Source organism: Vipera berus (assembly GCF_964194415.1).
Source record: "Vipera berus genome assembly, chromosome: 3".
Classification (NCBI taxonomy): Eukaryota; Metazoa; Chordata; class Lepidosauria; order Squamata; family Viperidae; genus Vipera; species Vipera berus.
In genome coordinates this window covers 203,572,576-203,597,362 of record NC_138204.1, presented here as the reverse complement: position 1 = coordinate 203,597,362, position 24,787 = coordinate 203,572,576, and the positions used below count along the sequence as shown (strand labels likewise).

The 24,787-nt window shown below is 41.5% G+C and overlaps 2 protein-coding genes across 5 annotated transcripts in view; both read left to right on the top strand.

The window, feature by feature from the left end:
- FAM91A1 (family with sequence similarity 91 member A1) overlaps positions 1-6,393 on the top strand; it is a 61,028-nt gene extending 54,635 nt beyond the window's left edge. Inside the window, exon 24 of the mRNA XM_081324894.1 lies at positions 6,322-6,393. Coding sequence (XP_081181020.1) covers positions 6,322-6,372 — 51 coding nt within the window. The 3' untranslated portion in view covers positions 6,373-6,393. The remainder of the gene's footprint in view (positions 1-6,321) is intronic.
- Positions 6,394-6,414: 21 nt separating this feature from the next.
- The window catches only part of KLHL38 (kelch like family member 38), a gene marked incomplete at its 5' end in the record, with an annotated part of 32,222 nt that continues 13,849 nt past the window's right edge, over positions 6,415-24,787 (top strand). For 2 of the 4 annotated variants that reach the window (XR_014026066.1, XR_014026067.1), the window contains 3 exons: positions 6,415-7,764; positions 11,397-11,502; positions 17,504-17,904. Coding sequence is in view for 1 of the 4 variants with exons in the window: in XM_081324898.1 (XP_081181024.1) it covers positions 6,415-7,764; positions 11,397-11,502; positions 17,504-17,820 (1,773 nt within the window). Of the gene's footprint in view, positions 7,765-11,396; positions 11,503-17,503; positions 18,706-24,787 lie in introns of those variants that run through there. The other 2 variants (XR_014026068.1, XM_081324898.1) reach the window with 2 other exon arrangements.

The window sequence follows — 24,787 nt, the reverse complement described above, 5'->3', positions numbered from 1 at the left end:
CAGTTATGTAGAAGTGCTTTAAATCATCTGGGAAACCCCGAACTTGTAAAGATACATCTGGAAGATTAATGTATCCAGGTGTATTTATTTTAGGCATTTACACAGATTTCTTTTCCTGGCTGATTTCAAGAGCTTCAGCACAATTTTATTTCTATCGAACTTCTTCTCTGGCCACCCAAGATGTTTTGTGGCTATGGATTGCACCCAAAATCTGATGAAAATTCTAGCTGATAATAATTGTATTTATGGGAGTATAAATACATGTGTATTCATGTATTAACAGGAAACAAAAATGACTAAAATCTCTGTGGGTATGTATACAATAACTCAAAATTTTTAAGAACTTGAATGTTTGTCCACAAGCAACATTCCTAACTGTTCCTGCATACCTCTTTCCCTCAGTAATAAAAATTGCATCAAAACCAGGATTCTTGATTGGTCATTCCTCTAAGAATCTGTAACCTAAAGTTAGGATTTGAGCAGAATTTTTCAGAATAACAAGCCAGGACTTCCACTTCCAATGAAATGCAAATATTACTGTGGTCCTGATGGCAGTAGAAATCAAGGACGTCTCCTTTGGAACAACATACTAGAATTCTATAGCAATCATACTTATGGATATAAGTATATAAATAAATAAACTAGACTCTATAGGATTCTAGTTTATTTATATACAGAGTAATCCATAAGTATGATTGCTTTGAAGTACTACCCCTGATTTTCTTCCTTTGCTTGGATGTTTTCTGCCTGAAATATCTAGAGATCCTGTTTATGAATCGTCTGCTTTGAAAATTCTTTGATTCCCATTTTTATATTTTCTTTCCTTTCCCAAGGAAATTGAGTGCACTAAGCAAACAATTTCTTCCTCAAATGGCTCTGTGAGGCCAGTAGCTAAGAGCTATGTTGCCACCAACTTCTTACACTAGAGGAGAAATAGTTCCAATACAACTAATGAAAGTTTTAGTCATGTTTTCTAGACATGAAAGCCGGCTGGGTGACTTTGGGTCAATCACTAGGAGAATGTGAGTTCTAGTCGTGCCTTAGGCATGGGAGCCATCTGGGTTACTCTGGGCCGCTCACTCTCTCTTAGCCCAACCCACCTCACAGAGTTGTTGTGAGGAAATAGGAGAAGGAAGGAGTAATATGTATGTTTGCCACCTTGAGTTACCTATAAAGTGTCAACGCTGCTAACATCGAATGTTATTGCTTGACAAGAGATGAAGAAATAGCCATTTCATATGTTAAACTTGTGTATTGCTTTAAGAGATTGGATTAAGGTTGGAAGGGGGGAAGAGGAGGATTGTACCTCAAGGCCATCTGAAATTAAGAAGATAAGAACTTGGCGGGTTTTCTAACGGAAGGGAAACTGATTCTTTAAATTAATTGGAGAATATGATTAATGACAAAATTAGAAAGGTGGAGAATTGTGTTTTAATATATTGTGCAAGGGGCGGAGGTTTCGGATTCCAGCTTCCTTCGAGCAAGCATTTGCCGGTGTACTAGGCTAAATAAAGGACTTTTAAGGTAAACAGTGCCTCAGAGTCACTTGAAAAGCCCACACGTCGGAAACTTGACATAAAGTAATAAAAATCTAATAAACAAATGCTTCAGTTTTGCACTTTCTATCCAATAGGCCAACAAAAAATCATTTCTTCTCTCAGTCCATACTGCACATCCTGATTTTTCAAACCTATAGAAGTGGTCTTTCTGTAAATATATATATATATATATATATATATATATATATATATATATATATATATATATATATATATATATATATATATATATATATATATATATATATATATATATATATATATATATATATATATGTGTGTATATATATGTATATATATGTGTATATATATGTGTGTATATATATATATATATATATATCTTATTAAAACGTACTATAGTTGAGAAAATTGTGAAATATTCATATTGGGTAAAATAAAACACCTGTAGAATGGAGGAAAAGTACACAAAACAATATTAGTGGAAACCTTTTTTAGAAAATCACAACGTACAGGTAGTCCTCGACTTACGACCACAATTGAACCCAAAATTTCTGTTGTTAAGTGAGACAGTTGTTAAGTGAGTTTTGCCCCATTTTATGACCTTTCTTGCCATAGTCGTTAAGGGAACCACTGCAATTGTTAAGTTAATAAACCGGTTGTTAAGTGACTTTGCTGGTCAGAAGGTCGCAAAAGGGGAATCACATGACCTTGGGACACGGCAACGGTCATAAATATGAACCAGTTGCCAAGCAAATTTTGATCGCATGATCATGGGGATGCTGCAAAGGTCGTAACTGTGAAAAAGTGACAAAGTCACATTTTTCATTGCTGTTGTCAGCTGTCGTTAGTCAAGGACTACCTGTAGGACCTTGAGTGGGATGAACTGAACTGAATTTATGAATGGAAAATTCAGAAACAGAGTTAATGAAAAAAGACAGATTTATCCCCCCAGTTTATACCTTACTTTTTTTTTGCATGTTCACTATTAGCCATGGATCAATAATCCTTACTAGAAATTAGAAAATAGAACATTAGTAGATGAAAACAAGTTGGTGCCCCTCAAGCTTCTTCATTCCATTGGAGGCAGATCCATAATTAGAAAGACCTTGTGTGGGACATCGGCAGGAATTGCTATTGAGGGGACTCAAGCAGACTATTTATCCATGTGACTCAGAGGTCAGATGGGGTTTACCAGACTTGAATCTGAATCAAGATGGCCAACGTGATGTCCACACAGAGCAAATTTGATGTGAAAGTACACAATATGCTCTAATGTTGCTGATCGACTATGTAGCATCCATATGATTGTCATCTTGCTAATGAATCTAGTGCAATAACTACAGCTTACATTCTCCATGTGATGTTTTTCCTACATTCATTTGCTTAATATAGCCTTGCAGAAAACACACACACACACACACACACACACACACACACACACACAAAATGTTATCCCACAATGTTTTTGGCCAGCTTGCTTACCCATGTATATCATTTATAGCACATTACAGTCTGAAAAACAAATAGCTTTTTCTCATCCAGCACTCAAAAATATCCCTGTTGGTTTGTCTTGGGAAAAGTATTCACTTGCCACAGGTAGTAAAAAGATACATAGCTCTGTTTAATATGATGTAGTTCTTTCTGTTTGATTAACACAGGGGTGTCAAACTGCCGGCCCACGGGCAGGATGCTTCATGGCAAAACTGCGCCCACCCCATTGCCTGCAATGGAAAAAAAATTGCGACACGTCACGTGACATTGCGAGTTTGACACCCCTGGATTAACAGTTTGACTTACCTGTTGCTTAAAACCTAATAAAACAGTTTTTAACTCTGCTTACCTTGGATTAGGATGCTTCTAACATCATTATAATCCCACACAGTAGATGTTTCTTTGACAACCATCCTACACTAGAATGTAAGGGTTGGAAAGAACTTTGAAAATGATTTATTCCAATCCCTACTAGTACAGGAATTTCCTACTAGAGGTTTCCTCTGGAGTAGTAATTCACACCTTTGAATTACGGAGGTGGAGGGACCAAAAAGCTTCCTGCTTTGTGAGGAATTCTTCAGAACATCTCTGGCCTATGTCTGAAGGCATCCAATGAAGGACATCTCAGCATTTAAGGTGTCAGCCTATTCTAGATTGTACACCCCAGAAGTTATTGGACGGTCCCCACTATCCAGTCAGAGCTGAAGAAGCTTCTTGGATGAGGAGCAAAATGTCTTCAAAGAAACAAAGAACAAGAGAGTCCAGCTGCCTCGTGAAAAAGCACCTTTGGGTCTTCCTTTGAACTCACTCCAACTTACGAGTGCCTTTTTTGAATGGTACTGCTATCGGTCAGAAACAGGCAACACAAAAATTACTAGAGTTCTATTGTTACAGGATATAATAAGAGAATTTTGAGAGTCTGACAGGTACCCAGAACTGGACATAAGGAGGCTTTTGCAAGCAATGTGTGAATGAATGGGAGCGAGAGAAAAGCTTTTGCTAGCAAAGGGTGAGGGGGGGAGGGGTTGCAGGGTGAGAAGAAAAGGGAAAAGTGAGGCGCAGAAGGGAAAAAGAAAAAAGGCATTGACTTCTGAGTTCCCCTGTTGCAGTAGGAAGGAAGCATTAACGTAGAACCTCAACTTTTTACTTTTCCTTGATATTATAAACTAGCCATTTCTATAAGAACAAATGAATCTAACCGGTAAAGCCCCAAATCTTTCCCCCCTCTTTTTTTTTTTTTAGTCATCAAGTTTTTGACACCTTGCTAAGCACTGGTGGAACTCGAATTTGGTCATGTCCTAAAAGTGGTACAATCTGTGAAAAGGTTGAAAAGCCCTGGACTTAGATGACCTCCAAGGCCCCTTCCAACTCTGTTGTTCTGTAACTCTGTTGAAGTCCACACACCTTAAAGTTGCCAAGTTTGAAAGACGCTGTTCGAGTCCATATTTTACGTTTTTAATCAATGAGAATTTCATGACTTTGCTGAGATCTAGGTAGGTGAGGCCTACGTCATTCCCCTGACCGGCTAAGTTAGTCAACCTCCTCCCTAACAGACCAATGATTAGAGGAAAGATGGGTTAACGTGGGACAAACAAACAGCGAGAAATGCCTTCTAGAGGCTTCAGATTGTTTATGCCCTTTAGCATTACTAACCTCTGGGCCATCTTCCTCCGCTTAGGCCAGGCCTTCAGCCAATGTCCCATCCCTAATCTCCCCTCTATTTTCATTTGCAAATACTTGGCACAGGCGCGCTCCTTGGCAGGACAGAGTTGCGTCCCCTTGGTTGCTAGAGCAGGCAATTGGAAAGTCACATGTAGCAACATTGGGGGGAAAGGATCCCTATTCTTAGCTCAGGAATGTACCCAGTGCTGTGTTATGGTACCTCGCTAACCCACCCCCCTTGGAAAAGCAAGGACAGTTCGGTGATGCTAAACAAACCTAGAAACTATCCCCAATGAATCCTTCAAACGGCGAAAGAATAATATAGGGAGGGTTTCATGGCTTTCTCTCCCTCTGCTTTTCAAACATTAATCTTCCGAGGCATGTTATAGGCATGGAAAGTTTCAGCAGAGAATAAACAAGCCAGAGACACTGAAGTTTGGGAAAGGATTAAGGTAAACAGATCTGCCCCGATTTTTACTACAAACAAAAGCCACGAGATCTTGGAGAAATTTGCTATGGGCTTGTTGGTTTTTAAACTTCTCGTTGCAATATATGCGCAGGTTATATTTTGTACATTTCATTGAAGAATGAGGTGATGGGGTGGAGGTGGGCTGAAGTCGGCTAGCAGCTGTCCTCTTTAAAAAGTAGAGGGCTTTTCGATGATCTGTTGTTCTTTTAGAACTGAAACCGATGCATTTTTTTAAAAAAAGCTAAACATTGGGTGCATTTTATTGCAGATGTACAGTATAGCTGAGTATAACTATAGGGTTGGGGACAATGTTTTAGCAGATTTTGAACTCGTGCAAAGAAAACAAATGCGTGATTCCTGTTTGGGGCTGATCTGAAACCAAAGCAATTCACAGTAAAAAAAAAAAAAAAGATTTCCCATATCCGTTCCTAAATGCAAGGAACTTAGTTTAATTGTGTTGCTCTGCAAAGTTACATTTTTTTGGAAATGACTAAGGTTTTTTTTTTTGAGGGGGTGGGGAATGTTAAATAGCCTAGAATTTTTAAAGCGTTTCTTCCTTATGAACAAATGTTTTGCTTTGGTCTTGAATCATTGATTACTGCAAGCATGCTGAAACTTTAGTCCTTAAAAAATTAAATCTATTTTTAACTCATTGGGCTATTAGAAGCCCAGAACTGAAATTTAACATCAGGTTTATTTTGTAAGAGGAATGTGATACAGGTAGTCCTTTGACTTACGATCATAATTGAGCCCAATTTTTTTGTTGCTAAGCGAGGCAGTTGTTAGGTACGTTTTTGCCCCTTTTTATGAACTTTCTTGCCTCAGTTATTAAGTAAATCACTGCAGTTATTAAGTTAGTAACATGGTTGTTAAGTCAATCTGGCTCTCCCCCATTGAATTCGCTTGTTGCAAGAGGTGATCACATGACACCGGGAGACTGCAAATGTCATAAATATGAGTCAGTTGCCGAGGGTATGAATTTTGATCATGTGACCATGGCGATGCTGCAATGGTCATAAATGTAAAAAACAGTCATAAGTCACTTTTTTTAGTGCCACTGGAATTTTGAACAGTCACTAAACGAACTGTTCTAAGTCAAGGACTACCTATATACAGTATATGTCCTTTTAAAACCTTCTTTGTTGGTGTAAGCAGCTCTTTTCCCCATTCTTTTAATAGATGGACATTATTTCAAGGGGACTTTTGCATTGCACCCTGAAGAACTTTTGATACAGTAATCCCAAGAATTCTCATTTGGATGCTGTTTACATCATGGAAGAAAAATCTCTCCAAGGCCTGCTGTTCAGAGACCAAGATTTTTCATCTGATCTCCTAAAGCAGCTGAACGACTTGAGACAAAACAGAATCCTAACTGATGTTCTTCTGTGCACAAACGACATTGAAATTCCTTGCCATAAGAATGTTCTTGTCTCCAGCAGCCCCTATTTCAAGGCCATGTTCTGTAACAACTTTAAGGAAAGCATCCAGGAAAAAGTCAACCTCCAAGGAATGGACTCTGGCATTCTGCAGTCTATCATCCTTTACGTCTACACGGGAGAGGTCCTCATGACGCCCGAGAACATTCTGAGTCTCATGGAGACGGCTTCCATGCTTCAGTACATGAAACTCTTCGAAGCCTGTTCAGCTTACCTCCAGGATCAGCTTTCTCCAGAAAATTGCCTTAGTCTGAGCAGGCTTTCCGAAATCCTCCACTGTCAGGATCTTAATCGGAAAGCGAAAGCTATGGCGCTAAGGTATTTCCCTGAGGTAGCCACTTCTGAAGACTTGAAAGAACTTTGTGTGTTAGAGTTGATAGACTATCTTGGGAATGACGAACTTTATGGAGAGGAGGAACAGGTTTTTGAGGCGATTATGGTCTGGGTAAGGCATGATCTTCAAGCACGACAAGGCTATATTCAAGACTTGTTCAAAAAGGTGAGACTTCAGTATGTCCATCCAACATTCTTCTTCCGTTTCATAGCCAACGACTCTCTCATTCAGTCATCCCCCGACTGTCAAAATATCTTAGAACTTGCCAATAAGCAGATGTTTTCGTTGTATAGTGTCAGTGCCCCTGACGTCAAACCCATCTGGCATGTTCCCCGGCGCTATTCATGTCGGGAATTTCTCCTCTTAATCGGTGGTCGCAAAGACAATCAACAAACTACAAGGGACGTTTTGCTATATGATGAGAAGACAAATCAATGGTTGGGCCTCGCCAAATATCCAACCCGTGTCTACAAGGCCTCTGCAGTGAGTCTGCACAGTAATATCTATCTTCTGGGGGGAATTCCTGTAGATAACGAGAGGAAGCAAGTCAGCCATAATGTTTACATCTTCTCACTCAAACTTAATCAATGGAGGCTGATAGAGCCCATGTTAACAGCACGCTATTCCCATAGAAGTGTGGCCTACAAAAACTACATCTTTGCCATCGGAGGCATAGGCGTGAACCGGGAAATCTTAAATTCCATGGAAAGGTATGATAGCATCTACAACATTTGGGAAGACATGGCAAATATTCCTACTGCAGTTCTGCATCCTGCTGTATCTGCCAAAGACCAAAGAATCTACCTCTTTGGGGGGGAAGATCTGATGCAAAACCCAGTCAGGCTAATACAGGTAATTTCCTCTCTTGATAATCTCACTTGGGCTATCTCAAGTGCATGCTTCCAGACATGTCTGCCTTTGGTTCAAACTCTCTGGGCTATTCTTATGTTTTGCTAAGAAAATGTTCTCAGCAGAAAATAAAAGAAAGTTTCCATTATTTTGAGAAACCATTTGGATGCCGTGCAGCGGATAACCAAACTCATTGGCTAAGCTGAAATTCCATCTCCTGAAAAACCACATAAAAAGCTCTTTTTATTTATACTTGTGAACATTTTGCTGTTAAGAGCATAGGCAACAGCCACAATAGCATTTTGCTAAGAGGCCACACCATTACTTGCCACATGCAATCTGGAGGGGTGTAAATATTGCAGAATGGACAAAAAAATAATAATAATCTGTGATTGTAATGCAAATTAGTCCAGAGGCAGGTCAAAGGCTAATTTTTGGAACAATTGCAAGTGTGGGTTTGTCTCAGCATTCCAATGCCAGTGTAACAAAGAGAAGGACTAGTTAGAATGGTTGTGTCCAAGGGCATCTACGGAGGGGACAATATATATATATATATATAAGATGGTGGCTGCAGCTGTGAAATAGGAACCCAGACCCCTTGTTCTTATTGGCTATAAGAGTCAAAAAGAGGCTGGTCCTTCAGGGATCAGTAAAATAGGGGTGGGGCTTCAGTCACATGGTTGTGACTGCCATCTTGTCTGTTTAGATTGACCTACTTCAGGGGTAGGCAACCTTTCCTCTTTTATGACTCGTGGACTTCAACTCCCAGAATTCCTGGGTCAGCTTTGAAGTCCACGAGTCATAAAAGAACCAAGGTTGCCTACCCCTGACCTACCTCATCGTCCCTGGCTGCATTATACTTAGTCTTAAAGGGTCATCTAGGCTGGCTTTTGCAGTCCACAAGCGTAGCACCATGTCAGTTGTTAAAGTACATTCTATTTTATATTTACAAACTTCTGTAGCTTCAAACTGTTAGAAGGTAATAAAATATGAGCAAATCAATATCTTCCTGCCTGCTTCATGGGCTCAAGTTTGCAGCAGATCAACACCTTCACACAGGCTAAAAGTCCAGCATAGGAGATCACCTCCACAATTTCAACCAGATTGACAAAAAAAAATAAGGGGGTGGGGGGGGAGGGCAGGTTAGCTAATCTTTGTTTGATTCCTTCTTTCCAAGATTCTGGACTTCCAAAGATAATAAAAATGCCCCCATGTGATTTTTTCAGATATACAGGTGGTCCTCGACTTACAACAGTTCATTTAGTGACTGTTCAAAGTTACAACAGCACTGAGAAGAGTGACCTGTGGCTGTTTTTCACACTTTGGGCCACTGGGAACTGGTTCATACTTATGATGGTTGCTGTGTCCCAGAGGAATGTGATCACCTTTTGTAACCTTCTGACATAAATTTTGGCCCCAATTAAGGTCATAAGTTGAGGACTACCTGTAGATTGTTATCCAGGCATGGGAATTGTTTCTGCCAACTCAGATTGAGGGTCATGTTGTGTGAATTACACCAGTATTTTCCATTTTTAAACCTAGAATTTTCTGAAGTCATGTTTTCTCAGCTTTGTGCTTTTTATACATTTTATTTGCACTCCTGTCATTCGGTGGCTGTGCTGGCTGGTGATTACAGGAACCAACGATATCATCTTATAACGTACAGTAATAGGTTCAAATATTTGGTTTCATAAAAAAGCAATTTACAAACTGTTTCGATACCAGATGTTCTTTTAATCATGGGTGGTCATTAAAAAAAACACCCCAGAAAGTTAGGCAATTCCAGATGTCCATTGCAAATGTTTTATCAGCATTTGGTGGCTATTATGATTCAGGATTCTGTTAAATAGCTCACAAGTTACATTAACTGTTGACTTTCCCATGATGTTTATGCAACAGCTAATGATGCACTAAGAAGACTTTAAAACAAGCTCTGGCATTCTTTTCATTTCTCAACTGCTGAATGGTATTCAGTTGTGTGTGTGTTTGAATCTAGTTGACACACAAATAGACGGGCACCAACACAAAATGAGGATGGAGCTGAATATTCAAATGCCGTTCAGTTTCTTATGCATTTAAACAACTGTACACATCCGTAGTAGTTTCCATCCTGTAAGCTAAAAGCAGTACTGTATACAGGTACTTAATTAAACCATTTGTTTAGTGTCCAAAGTTACAACGGCACTGATAAAAGTGACTTACAACCAATCCTCGCACTTATGGCTGTCACAGCATCCCTATGATCACCTGATCAAAATTCAGGCACATGGCAGTTGTAGCTTCCTGGCATCATATCATTGCCACCTTCCCTGCTGGCTACCCACACACAAAGTCTATGGGGAAAGCCAGATTTGCTTAAGGACTGCGTGATTCAATTAACTACTATGGCAAAAAAGGTCGTAAGATCTGCCACGACCCATTTAACAACCAACTTGCTTAGCAATGGAAATTCTGGTTCCAGCTGAGGTTATAAGTTGAGGACTACCTGTATGATAGTAGTTCAGTAACTGAACTAGGACTGGGGAGATGCTTGTTCAAGTCCACACTTGGGGATGGAAACTGGTGGTTCCGGGGCAGTCAGTCAACTGTGGTCTTGCTTCACTTGATTGTACCCAATAATTTACTTGGATTTCCAGAACCGGATCCAAAACTTGGTAACTATTTGCCCAATAGGTAAATGATTGCAACCCAACAATTAACCAGTGAAACAACTTGCCTCCAGAAGTCGTGAATGTTCCAACACTGGAAGTTTTTAAGAAGAGATTGGACAGCCATTTGTCTGAAATGGTATAGGGCAGAGGTCCCCAACCTTTTGGGCACCAGGGACCAGTTACTTGGAGAGAGGTTTTTCCGCTGACCAGAGGGTGTGTGGTTTTGTGTGCTGCCTGCATCCCACGGATGGGGTTTTCCTTGATTGTGCAGACCGGTTGCTGGCATGTCACGGCCTGGTACTGGTCCATGGACTGGGGGTTGTGGACCCGTGGTATAGGGTTTCCTGCCTGAGCAGGAGGTTGGATTAGAAGACCTCCAAGGTCCCTTCCAGCTCTGTTATTCTATTCTATTCTATTTGCAATATACAGTATTTTCACTTTTTAAAAAAAAAATGGATTTAATATTACAGATGTCCTTTCATCTCAAATCCATCCATTTCATGCCCTGTGTACGGAGGTGCGGGGGCTCAGTGGCTTAATGTCCCTGGAGATGGTCTCTGTTTGGGCGGTTCAAGCCCTAACTCTGCGTGGTAGGGTGAGTTCCCATCACCTGCCTTGGCTTTGGCCCACTTTGCAGTTCAAAAGCATGTTCTATGCAAGTAGATGAAATAGATACCACTTTGGTGGGGAGACGAGCTGGTGCTCTGTGCAGGCAGTCAGATTCCTGATGGCTCTGATTTCCTGGTTGCGGTGCCCGCTTGCAAGGCAGCTCCAGGAAGGAGGGACCCTTGGGTGATGCTGCAGGAAGAGCCGCTGGTCTTTCTGTCTGGTGCGATGCCAGCTCGTCCTCCTGTGGCACACTTATAACAGGGCTGGTACCCTGACAGGCAAACTACTACTCTGCAATAGCACTGTGTTTCTTAGCTACTGTAATAACGCCATGCACTAATAATGAATAATAATAAGGCCCTTTGTATTTCTCAGGTGTATCATGTGTCTAGGAATATGTGGTTCCGAATGGAGACCAGGATGGTGAAAAACGTCTGTGCACCAGCAGTTTTGATTGGAGACCGGATTTTTATCGTTGGAGGTAACCTACACTGAAAATCACTGTCATGCAGGTGTCCCAAAGTATAGCCATTTCTTTCTGCTTGATGTTGTAGTGTAGGGGGGTTTTTTTTGCCCCTACAACTGGCATGCCTGAATATATATTGTGGAATCTGTTACAATAGTAGTATTGAATCTAATTTATGTTAATTTCAATTTATGTTTTGTTCTCTGCTATGATTTCACAGTGCGTCTCCTAATACAGCACTCAGAGATTAAGATAAGATAAGATAATCTTTATTGTCCTTTTTTTACTGTGGGCACAACGGCACACATAAACAATGAAAAGTTTTGCACAACTTTTATTCAGAATGACAACTGAGAAAAGAAGCAAAACATACATAGAAAAGAGTGGAATAGTTAGAGATAACATTGGATGAAACCTTGGAATAAGGTGGTTGAAACCTATTAGAGAAAATATGCTGCAAAGCTTTGTTCCATGTTTTACTTCTGAAACATTGATCCCATCCCTGGAGGGTCTAATAAAGCCAACACAACACTTTTGATCATAATAGGTATGTCAGTGTCAATCTCTGGTGCCAAAGCTTTTCATTTAGTTCTGTACAAGAGAGTACTAGACAGCACACTAAAAAGCAGAGATATCACCCTGTCAACAAAAGTCAACAAAAGTGCATATAGTCAAGGCTATGGTCTTCCCAGTTGCAATGTATGGCAGTGAAAGTTGGACCATAAAAAAGGCTGAGCGCCAAAGAATTGAGGCCTTTGAACTCTGGTGCTGGAGAAGACTCCTGCGAGTCCCTTGGACTGCAAGGTGATCAAACCGGTCAGTCCTAGAGGAGATCAACCCTGACTGCTCTTTAGAAGGCCAGATCCTGAAGCTAAAACTCAAATACTTTGGCCACCTAATGAAAAGAAAGGACTCACTGGAGAAGAGCCTAATGCTGGGAAAGGTTGAGGACAAGAGAAGAAAGGGACGACAGAGAATGAGGTGGCTGAATGGAGTCACTGAAGCAGTAGGCGTGAGCTTAAATGGGCTCCAGAAGATGGTAGAGGACAGGAAGGCCTGGAGGAATGTCGTCCATAGGGTTGCGATGGGTTGGACATGACTTCGCAGCTAACAACAACAACACAAGAGAGAACAAGAAGGCTTGTAAAAAACTAAACCTTGCCCTCTATTTATTCTGAAACTTTGTGCCAATGATTCAGCTGACAAGCTTAAGCCATAAGTGTGTTGGTTTATTTAAGGAAAAGCACAAACATTTCAACTAATTTCAAACATAATTCATTTTCCTTTAAAGCGAAGAGATTTACTACCGATAAATTTTCAGTTACCAAGTAAGTATGTCATAACATCATCTAGTTGTTCCTGGCTTATCGAGCAATTGGAACTGGGGAAAAAAATTCAATAATAACAAACAGATTTTTGGCATTTTCCAAAAAGCATCTAATATATGTCAAGTTTCCCTTGAATAAATCAGATCAAAACAAGACAGAGTTTATTATCCAAAGCAATGTGGCACTTGGCTTGAATTAAATAGAGTTCTCATTATTTACTGCAAGGATCTGATTCTGTATTAGTTCTGAGCTGATCCATTACATGATAAAGCATTATAGTTAGTAGTATAGCAATAGCATTAGACTTATATACTGCTTCATAGTGCTTTTACAGCCTTCTCCAAGCGGTTTACAGAGTCAACATATTGCCCCCAGCAATCTGGGTCCTGCTGGAGTGAGCAGAGAGTAAGTCTGTAGTATTGCACTCTAACCATTGTGCCACTTTGGCTCTAATTTAGAGAGATAGTTTTGCAGGTCTATTTACCAGCTTTAGATTAAATTCAACAGGATATTTTTTTGGAGGATACAGTGAAGACACATTATCATTTGTCAATGATTCTTCTTTTCTTGACTGCCGTATTTCATCAATTCCTGTAGCTTTCCAATCTGGTAACAATGGAAGTGTTCCTCTAACATTATCTTCTATACTAGAGATTCTTGTATCTCCTAGGGTATCTTGGGTGTTGACATCACTATATTTCTTTTATATTTGTTTCATCTTCTTTGAATCAATTAATGTCTATCCACTGACATCCTTTAGCATACCAATCTGAGGTTGCAACCATCTTCTAATCAAGGAGAGAAACAACCTAGAAGTAAAAAGAAATTTCCTGACAGTTAGAACAATTAATCAGTGGAACGACTTGACTCCTGAAATTGTGGATTCTCCAACACTGGATATTTTTAAGAAGAGATTGGACAAATAGAGAAGGGTGAGGGGGTGACATGACAGCAGTGTTCCAATATCTCAGGGGCTGCCACAAAGAAGAGGGAGGGAGTCAAGCTAGTCTCCAAAGCACCTGAAAGCAGGACAAGAAGCAACGGATGGAAACTAATCAAGGAGAGAAGCAACCTAGAACTAAGGAGAAACTTCCTGACAGTTAGAACAATTAACCAGTGGAACAACCTGCCTCCAGAAGCTGTGAATGCTCCAACACTGGAAGTTGACTGGACAGCCATTTGTCTGAAATGGTATAGGGTTTCCTGCCTGAGCAGGGGGTTGGACTAGATGACCTCCAAGGTCCCTTCCAACTTATTATTATTATTAACTATTTGTCTGAAATGGTATAGGGCAAGGGTCTCCAACCCCAGTCCAGGCAGCAGCACGCCAGCAACCGGTCCACAGAAACAAGCAAAGCCCCATCCATGGGATGCAGGCAGCACACAAAACCACCTACCCTCCAGTCCATGGAAAAACCTTTCTCTATGGAGAAAGGTCCCTGGTGCCCAAAAGGTTGGGGTCCTCTGGTATAGGGTTTCCTGCTTGACCAGAGAGTTGGACTAGAAGACCTCCATGGTCCCTTCCAACTTCCAACTGTTCTGAGTTTGGAGATTTTGGGAAGACTGTCCTTGATTTTCTGCGTCTATTTCCATCTTTGATGTTTTTATAGTGATCATTGTAACATTGTTTCTTGCCTCTTCTGAAATTCTTTGTTAGATTCCTTCCTAAGATTTTTGTTTTTCTTGGCTTCAGCTTCTCTTTTCTTGGCAACTTCTGAGGTCTGTTCTGAAATCCAGTTTGCTTTATTCTATTTCTTGATCTTAGATTGTTGCTTTTCGCACTAATCCTTAACAATTTCTTTGAGTTCATTCCCCAGTGCTTCTGGTTTCCTATCGGTATGGTTCAGGAATTCAGAACGTTGTTTTTCTTTAAAAGGGTGCCTAATAAGCTCAAGATTACGCATGGAGCTACTGTTGTGTTTGTTCTTCCACTTTGGACTGATGTGGAATTTGCATATTATTGGTTTCACAATCACACCTGGTTGTGACTTTGCTATTATAACTGAACTCTTCCACCTGCTCATACCAATATTACCAAATTACTGTGTGTGTGTGTGCGCATGCGTGCATGCATACAAACAGGGCCACACCCACTGGCACAGTACTAGTGGCCACATTTATGCATGCAGCATGCGCTGGCACCATGCACATGCACAAACGATCGCACATCCCCACGATGGCTATCACCCATTTGTGCATGCACAAATAGGCCATGCGCACACACACCGCACTAGCGGCCCATTTGTGCATGCACAAACGGGGCACACATGCCCCCCATGCTAGCGTACCAGTTCGCGCCCGCAAGCATGCGCAAACAGAGCTGTGCGCACTAGCGCGAGTGGGGGAGAAGGTGCAGCCACGCGTGTGCCCCCTGGCCAGCCATTTCTGTGGCCCACAGGCCAACAACCCACGGCCCAGTACCGGGCCATGGCCCATAGGTTGTGGACCCCTGTTCTAGGCAACCAGAGAATGCACATTATAGGAAATCTTGCACAATGTGTTTAATAGTTTGCATAGCAGCACCACAATCGCAACAAGGGGAATCTTTCCATCCCCGCTGATATAGGGCAGAGGCACTTCTTCTTCGAGTATCATACCTAATTCTGTTCAATTTTGTCTAGACAAAGTGAGGCAGGTTAATAAAATCAGGTGGTTTGGTAGAGGGATCACTAATGGCCTGGCCACAAGAATGTTCCTTGGCCCATTCCTGTCTCCAGGCCTTCTTGGGGTTAAACTGGATAGATGTTAAGTTGAACAGCTGGTTTCCATACTGGCCTTCCAAGCCAAGCCACAATATGATAAGACAGCATAGTGAAATTTGAAAGGGTGGAGGGGAAATTCTGCCTAAGGTCCTTACTTTGCCCCTCACACTTCTCAACCCACTCCCCCAAATTGGTCTGGGCCTGCCTACCTTTTTCAGTGCAAGCCACAACCTAGTGTACAAAGTCTATTGTGGTCCTTGAGCCCAAATTTTGCACCTCCATACAAAGCGATGATTTGTGGAACTATTGTTTATTTGACTCAGCCATAGCTGCCTATATTCACATTCCCATGACTGTCACAATGGTGTAACAGGTCTGTCTATTTTGACTCCAAGCCACGCAAGGGAAAAGCATAATAATATGGCTGCAACAGAAAGAATAAATTACAAGAATAGAGAACACAGTAATATTATTTGTAAGGGATCATTTAGGCCACTGAGTCAGTGAGGTGCACGCCTAAGGCGGGGGAGTGTCAAAGTAATATGGCAGGTGGTGCATCATGAAGTAAGTCTCATCAGGTGGAGTTTCCATTGCAAAACTCCTACCTCCATCTTGCCGATGGTGACACACAAACTCTGTGGATACCACTGTGTTGGGCTTGATCCTCTGCTCAACACAAGAACCCAGATAAAAAAAGAATCCCAGTGGAGCAACTTGCTTTGTCAAAGTTTATGTTGCTGCTAACCACCGCCAATTCCCATAGGTAATCCTCAACTTACAACCATTTGTTTAGTGACCATTCAAAGTAACCAATCAAAGTGACCATTTTTCACACTTATGACTGTTGCAGCATCCCTGGGGTCACATGATCAAAATTCAGACGCTTGGCAATTGGTTCATATTAATGATGTGTCATGGTTCCGATAGATGAGACCAGTAGAAATAAGAAGGTAAAGGTTCCCCGGCACATGTGTGCTAGTCGTTTCCAACTCTAGGGGCTCATCTCCGTTTCAAAGCCAAAGAGCCAGCGCTTGTCCGAGGACGTCTCCATGGTCATGTGGCCAGCATGACTAGATGCCAGAGGCGCACGGAACGCTGTTACCTTCCCACTGTAGTGGTCCCTATTTTTCTACTTGCATTTTTACGTGCTTTCGAACTGCTAGGTTGGCAGAAGCTGGGACGAGTAACAGGTGCTCACTGTTACGCGGCATGCGGGATTCAACCCGCCAAATGGCCGAATTTCTGCTCGACAAGCTCAGTGTCCTAACCCACTGAGCCACGGCGTCCCACAGAAATAAGAACTCTGAGGCAATTGCTTTCCTCAACGAACAATTTTAATGGCTACATAATGTCAGCACGAACAAAGGTGAAACCAAGACTGAAAGTTCCCCCCCCCCAAAGGTTACAAAGTAAAAGTTGAACTCCCCACCCCTTAGTGTGTCATAAATCACAATCCCCAATTAACATCTTTGGTGGGCTTCTTAACGGTAGCTCCAGCCCACCAAACACTTAGGCTGCTTGACCTTGGTTCCCACAAAAAAAGTTATTCTTTTTACTAAACAATAAGAATGCATCTCCCTTCTCCCATTGCTGTGGCAACTGAAAAACGAAGAAAAATGGCTGCATTCAGAGCGTTTGAAGGTTTGACATGATGGTTGCAGTGACCTGGGGTCATGTGATCCCCTTTTGCAACCTTCTGGCAAACAAAGTCAATGGGGAAGCCAGATTCACTTAACAGCCATGTTACTAATTAACAACTGCAGTGATTCACTTCACCATTGTGACAAGACAGGTTGTAAAATGGGGCAAAATTCACAACTGTCTCACTTAGCAACAGAAGTTTGGGGCTCAGTTGTAGTCATAAGTTGATGACTGCCTGGATTCTGTTGCACTTCCCTTCCATTCCAAAGATGTTCTTCCTGTTGATCCTGTGACTTACGGATTTCACAAATTTGCTTTTTTCTTTTCTTTTTGGTTTTCTTCCAGGGTATACCCGAAGAGTAATTGCTTATGATACTAAGGACAATAAATTTGTGAAGTGTGCAGACATGAAGGAAAGGCGGATGCACCATGGTGTAGCAGCCATCAACGAGAAGCTGTATTTGACTGGAGGCCGCTGTCTTACGGTGGATAATGCCATTGTGGACTCCGATTCCCTCGATTGCTATGACCCTCAGACAGATACCTGGTCTTCAAAGGGGAAACTACCACATAGACTGTTTGACCACGGATGCCTCACTCTCCAGTGTGTGCCTTACGCCACCCTCTTGGGAGAAGGGAATGAAAGGAAAACTTTTTCCTAATTGCAGGGAAGATGCTAGTCAACCTTTCCCAAGCCAACAAAACAGATTCAGGAATAGGCTTGGGAAGGTCCACCATAACATGAGGTAAAATGAGCTCTTTGCCTCAAGTAGCATATACAAGGTCTGATTAAAGGAGTGTTTGGGATGCTTATCCAGAGAGATTAACCTTGGGTTGTCTCCATGAACCCAATGTCCTGGGTTCACAAAGATTCCTGAATCCTGGATGAAGCTCTTGCTGCATTGCAGCATAATGTCTGCCAAATATAGCCTACACATTGCTAAAGTTTTTCACTTTATTCTTTAATAGGACCCTTTGTTCCCTAATTTCAGGAACAGCCATGGTTTTTATGCAGAAGGATTTGCCTTGTAAGTTATGTGCATATGACCTGAATGGTTTTTTTTATTTCTTTTGGATTAAATGGATCTAGTGCAATTCTAAAATAAATGAGTGCCAGAGACATATAGTTGTGTTTGTCCCTCTCTTTTCTCTTGCTTGCCTTTTTTTCTTTTCGCAGCAAGCTTGATGGGAACAATATATTTTTCACTCTAGGAAGTTCTAGCTGAACGGCAGTTATAAAGTGGATCGTCCTTCCATTCATTCTTCAGAAGATGTCAAGTGAAAGAATCCTTTCCAATCAAATTCCCACCAGGATATTCAAAATCCAAGACCTTCTACACCTTATATTTATCTTATCTTCTGACAGATGGGACAATTATTAATAAAGGACCAAGTTGCAATCTCCCACTATTCTTATTTTCTGAGAAGGCCTCTAGACTTTCCTAGTCAGCCCTCCCAGGTAAACCAGACAAGAAACAGAACAGAATATCAGAATTGGAAGGGATCTTAGAGGTCTTCTAGTCCAACACCCTGCTCAGGCAGGAGACCCTATACCATTTTAGATAAATGGTTGTCAGTCTCTTTTTGAAAGCCTCCAGTGATGGAGCACTCACAACTTCTGGAGGCAAGTTGTTCCACCGGTTAATTGTTCTCACTGTTTCTCTTTAGTTCTAGTTTGCGTCTCTCCTCCCTCTCCATATGGGATGCATTTTCCCCCTCCGTGCCCCCCCCCCCGTTTAAGATTGTAAGGACAATTTATTCCAAAAATTTGCTCACTTCTAGGTTGCTTCTCTCCTTGATTAGTTTTCATCCATTGCTTCTTCAGGTGCTTTTTTTTAACTAGACGAGCTAAATCTATTTTATTTGTAAGGCTACGTTAGCAGAATCTTGCAAGTCTGCAGGTACAAAGTTTCCACCACCAGTTTTAACAGTCTGATTAATTAGGGCAGGTTCTTCCTATTTTTTTTCTCTAACTATTAATTTCTCGAGGGCTTTCGCCTCTCTTGTCTGACTGACTCCTAGGCGGCATCTCTTTCTTTCATCTCCCAAGGTCATGCACACATTTCATTGCAGCCATTTTGGAATGCAAGAGTCACTCGGTGGCTATATACCTTTGATTAATAAATAAATGTATGGTTTTGAAAATTAGACAGGGTAAATTATAGAGCGAAGAGTCATATGCTATAAGTTTAAAAAGAGAAGTGAAATATATTTGTACTTATAACTATTGGAAAGAATATTGGAAGCTACTTTTTATATGGAGGGGCACGATGGCTCAGCAGTTAACGTTGGAGTGGAGTAGAATAGAATAGAATAGAATAGAATAGAATAGAATAGAATAGAATAGAATAGAATAGAATAGAATAGAATAGAATAGAATAGAATAGAATAGAATAGAATAGAATAGAATAGAATTGGAAGGGACATTGGAGGTCATCTAGTCCAACCCCCTGCTCAGGCAGGAAACACTATACCATTTCAGACAAATGGCTGTCCAATCTCTTCTTAAAAACCTCCAGTGTTGGAGCATCCACAACTTCTGGAGGCAAGTCGTTCCACTGATTAATTGTTCTAACTGCCAGGAAATTTCTCCTTGGTTCTAGTTTGCTTCTCTCTCAGACGCCGAGCTTGTTAGTTGGAAAGCTGACTGTCCAGGTTCGAGATTGAATGCCATGCAACGGGATGAGCTCCCATTCCTGCCTCAGCTCCTGCTCACCTAGCAGTTCGAAAGCATGCAAATGCGAGTAGATAAATAGGGACCACTTTGGTGGGAATTCCGTGTTCATTTGGCATATATGTCCATGCTGGCCACATGACCACAGAAAATGTCTTTGGTCTCCTTCAGCACTGCACCTCATGATGGGACAGGGGAATCTTTACCTTTGCCTTGCTTTTTTATACATCTTTGTTTTCTTCAACGGTTTTTTCTTTTTCTTGCACTTTTTGCTTTTTCTTTGCTTTTTCCTTTTTCCTTTTTTTTGGCTTCCCTACTTTTTATTGCTTTGTGTTAGTTTTTAATCTTCTTGTTTAAAAGTCTAAATTACAATTATATACGAGATGAACTGTGCCTCCAAATGAAAAGTCCATCCTCTCAGCAGCAGTTAACTGAGAGATTCACAAACACGGCACACTTTCTGTAAATCCACAGACCTGTTTGTGTTGGTGGGAACACTCGCAACGCAACATGTCCTTCATGTGACTGTACAAGTTCCTACAACACAAAGTATGATGGCTGGGCAGCGGGGGGGGGGGGGGGCGGGGAGATCAGATTGCTCAGACCTAGTTACAGGAATGTAAGGAGATAGCATGGAGAGAAGTGGAAAATACGATGAAGCAACACCAGGTTTACAGCAACAGATGGCCAGGTTGTCTGTGTCCCCAAGCAAACTTACAAGAGAATATTTCAGTTTAGATTAGCCAGCCGGTTCAGGGGAAATGTGGTCCATCTAGGAATGTAAACAGCTTGGGATAAAACGATCTACTATTTGCAAACAACAGTGACAGTAAATCAGATCATCGTCCTTTCCCTGGAGGAAAAGGACACCAACGTCTCCTGCTTCCAGCAGACAGAAGCCAGCAGGAGTAGAAACTGGGTTTTCTGTCCTTTGTTTAAGGCACTGAAATATCAGGGTTAGATACGCCCCTTCCATAACCTGGCCTAGTGGTTGTGATATGCAGGTTCTGAGGTTTTGCTTGGTAAAAAATACAGGAAACCAGAAGTTGCCTTCAAGCTTTACGTTTTTATTCAGCTGAACAACGACGGGCTCTTCTAAAAGAGAGCAGCCATGAAAGACAAGAAATCCTTGTGTTTATTCTTTCTGGTTACATAAGCAAGCCATCCAGCAAGGCTGACACACATACGATAAAGATTTCACCCAGTAAGTCTGGCATAGTGTAGATAAGAGAGCAAAAGTAACTAAACATGTTCCTTTCTGGGCGTTTCCCTAAAGATATTGTATGTTCTTGGGTGGGTTAGGACTTTGAGTCTTTTCCTTACTGGCCTTTCATGACCCTGCATCCAGGACTTTGCAAGAGCCCAAAGACAACAGGGCCATCCACACATTCACAATTGATATTTCCTATTGTTGTTGTTAGTTGCGAAGTTGTGTCCGACCCATCGCAACCCCATGGACAATGTTCCTCCAGGCTTTCCTCTCCTCTACCATCTTCTGGAATCCATTTAAGGTCACACCTACTGCTTCAGTGACTCCATCCAGCCACCTCATTCTCTGCCACCCCCTTCTTCTCTTGTCCTCAACCTTTCCCAGCATTAGGCTCTTCTCCAGTGAGTCCTTCCTTCTCATTAGGTGGCCAAAGTATTTGAGTTTCAATTTCAGGATCTGGCCTTCTAAAGAGCAGTCAGGGTTGATCTCCACTAGGACTGACCGGTTTGATCGCCTTGCAGTCCAAGGGACTCGCAGGAGTCTTCTCCAGCACCATAGTTCAAAGGCCTCAATTCTTTGGCGCTCAGCCTTTCGGATCAACAATTGGGGTTTCATGAATGCTCAGGCAGCCAGGCCTAGCATGCACAGTTGCCTAGGTGAGAAGGGTAGTGAAAATTTAAATTAATAAACAAATAATCCTCTTTCTCAGTATTTAGCCATATCTTAGTTGTGCTTCAAAAATTATTTCTACCTTGCCTCAGCTGATACCTCGGTTTGCAGTGAGGTGAACCGTGGTCCTTTTATGACTTGTGGACTTCACCTTCTAGACTTCCTGAGCTAGTCATGCAAGTCAGGTAGTCCTTGACGTACAACCATAATTGGGCCCAAAATTTATGTTGCCAAGTACCGCCGGTAAAGGATTGCCGGCGGACAATACCCAGGGGAAGGGCCTTCTCTGTGGATGTGCCTGCCCTTTGGAACCAGCTGCCTGTAGAGCTTAGGACTGCCCCTGACCCTCGCTCATTCCGCCGGGACCTGAAGACCTGGCTCTTTGAGCTTTCGGGCCTGGACTGAGAGTATTAATTGGGGTTTTAATTGGATTCTAATTGGGATTTTATTTATTCAAGGTTAATGTAATCATTTTAATTGTTTTTAATTTTTGTGATTTGTTGTATTGTTTTTAAAAAACCTTGTGAACCACCCTGAGTCCTATGGGAGAAGGGCGGTATATAAGTTTAATAAATATAAATATATAAATAAACATTTAAGTGAGTTTTATGACCTTTCTTGCCACAGTTGTTAAGTGAATCGCTGCAATTGTTCAGTTAGTAACCCGGTTGTTAACTGAATCTGGCTTCCCCTTTGACTTTGTTTGTCAGAAGGTGATCACATGGCTCCGGGACATTGCAATCATCATAAATATGAGTAAGTTGCCAAGCGTCTGAATTTTGACCATAGAGGTGCTGCAACGGGCATAAGTGTGGAAAAAAAAACCCATTCATAAGTCATTTCTTTCAATGCCATTGTAACTTTGAACAGTCACTAAACGAACTGTTATAAGTTGAGGACTACCTGTACTATAGTATTCTAAGTCTTGCCATGTGAATTAAGGAAAGACACATTTCCTTGATAACAGTGGATCTATTTCCTTTTTGCAATATCCATTTGGGCTGTAAACTGCATCTTATTTTTCTGTTCTTTGCCCATGCCAAGGTAGATTTAAGTTTAGCCAGAATGTGGTACTATATTGAAGAGTGTATTGATGTCTAGTTTGGATTGAAGGTTTGTTTTCTTTGTTGACATTTCTTTAGTGCTGTTTTGCACTTGCATTGCACTGCATTGTGAACTATATTGATTAGTGATGGTTTTATTGTACTGGTGCTATGGCAAGCCACCTAGAAACAGAATATGGGGCAGAATAGAACTCTGCATAATACATAAACTAAAATAACTATAACTGTTCAATCACTAAACCAGTGTTCCTCAACCTTGGCAACTTTAAGAGGGGTGGACCTCAACTCCCAGAATTCCCCAGCCAGCCCATGCTGGCTGTAGAATTCTAGGAGTTAAAGCCCACTAGACAGCACACTAAAAAGCAGAGACATCACCCTGTCAACAAAGGTGCATATAGTCAAGGCTATGGTCTTCCCAGTTGCAGTGTATGGCAGTGAAAGTTGGACCATAAGAAAGGCTGAGTGCCAAAGAATTGAGGCCTTTGAACTCTGGTGCTGGAGAAGACTCCTGCGAGTCCCTTGGACTGCAAGGCGATCAAACCGGTCAGTCCTAGAGGAGATCAACCCTGACTGCTCTTTAGAAGGCCAGATCCTGAAGCTAAAACTCAAATACTTTGGCCACCTAATGAGAAGGAAGGACTCACTGGAGAAGAGCCTAATGCTGGGAAAGATTGAGGGCAAGAGAAGAAGGGGACGACAGAGAATGAGGTGGCTGAATGGAGCAGGAGGCGTGAGTTTAGTGGACTCCAGAAGATGGTAGAGGACAGGAAGGCCTGGAGGAACGTTGTCCATAGGGTCGCGATGGGTCAGACACGACTTCGCAACTAACAACAACAAAAGCCCACTCCTCTTAAAGTTGCCAAGGTTGAGAAACACTGCACTAGCCATTCTAATCAACAGTAGCTGGACTGGTGTCGTTGAGGAAGACATCAAGACTCCCAAATATGTACTGTAGTCTTTGAAGAACTTTTCTGAAAAGCACCAAAGCTGTCAGAAAATTTTGATGGGAAAAAAAATATAGAGCCTTGGTGGAGCAGTGGGCTAATGCCTCCTTAAGTAACACCAGCTGCCTGCAATTAGTGCTGGTTCGCATCCCACCAGGCTCAAGGTTGACTCAGCCTTCCATCCTTCCCAGGTAGGTAAAATGAGGACCCAGATTGTTGGGGGCAATAAGCTGACTTTGTAATAATGCCGCTGGGGGGGGGGCGAAAGCCCTAATAAGCAGGCATATACATAGAATGAAGGCTATTGCTAAGCACATTGGTTTGTGCTTAGATTGTAAGCCGCCCTGAGTCTTCGGAGAAGGGCGGGATATAAATGGGATTTTAAAAAAAATGTAGTTTATGATGCATTTTTGTTGATTTACAATACATAGCTTTGAAACAAGACCTTGCTTGCTTGTTTAAGGTACAGTACATTGTGCATTTGGCTTGTTTGTTCTGAAAATTGTGAAGATGTGCTGTTCCTGAACTGGAGGGAACTCTTCTCCTATTAAATTTCTTAAGTAATCAAGACATAAATCTTTTTAAAATACTGCATAACGTTACCAGAAATTGATGTGGTACAGGAGATAGGAGGCAGACCAAGAAAAAGTAAAAGTTTTTATGTCTAGAGAAAAAAAAGGCATCTGTATTTTTCACCTGTGGCCTCCTATTGCCCATATAAGTGCCATTCATGCAGTACAAGAGAAATAACACATTAATTATTCCTACTTGATTAAAACCAGGGGTTTTCAAACTTGGCCCTTTTATGACTTGTGGATTTCAACTCCCAGAAACTGGCTGAGGAATTCTGAGAATTGAAATCCACAAGTCATAAAAGGGCCAAGTTTGAAAACCCCTGATTAAAACAGGTAAAGTCATACATACATACATACATACATACATACATACATACATACATACATACATACATGTTAAGTGTTTGTTAAGTATTTTAGAATACCTTGCTAGGCCCCAAACACGGGACAAATCTTATTTCCTGTTTCAGCCTAACCCAAGGCCATCCACAGG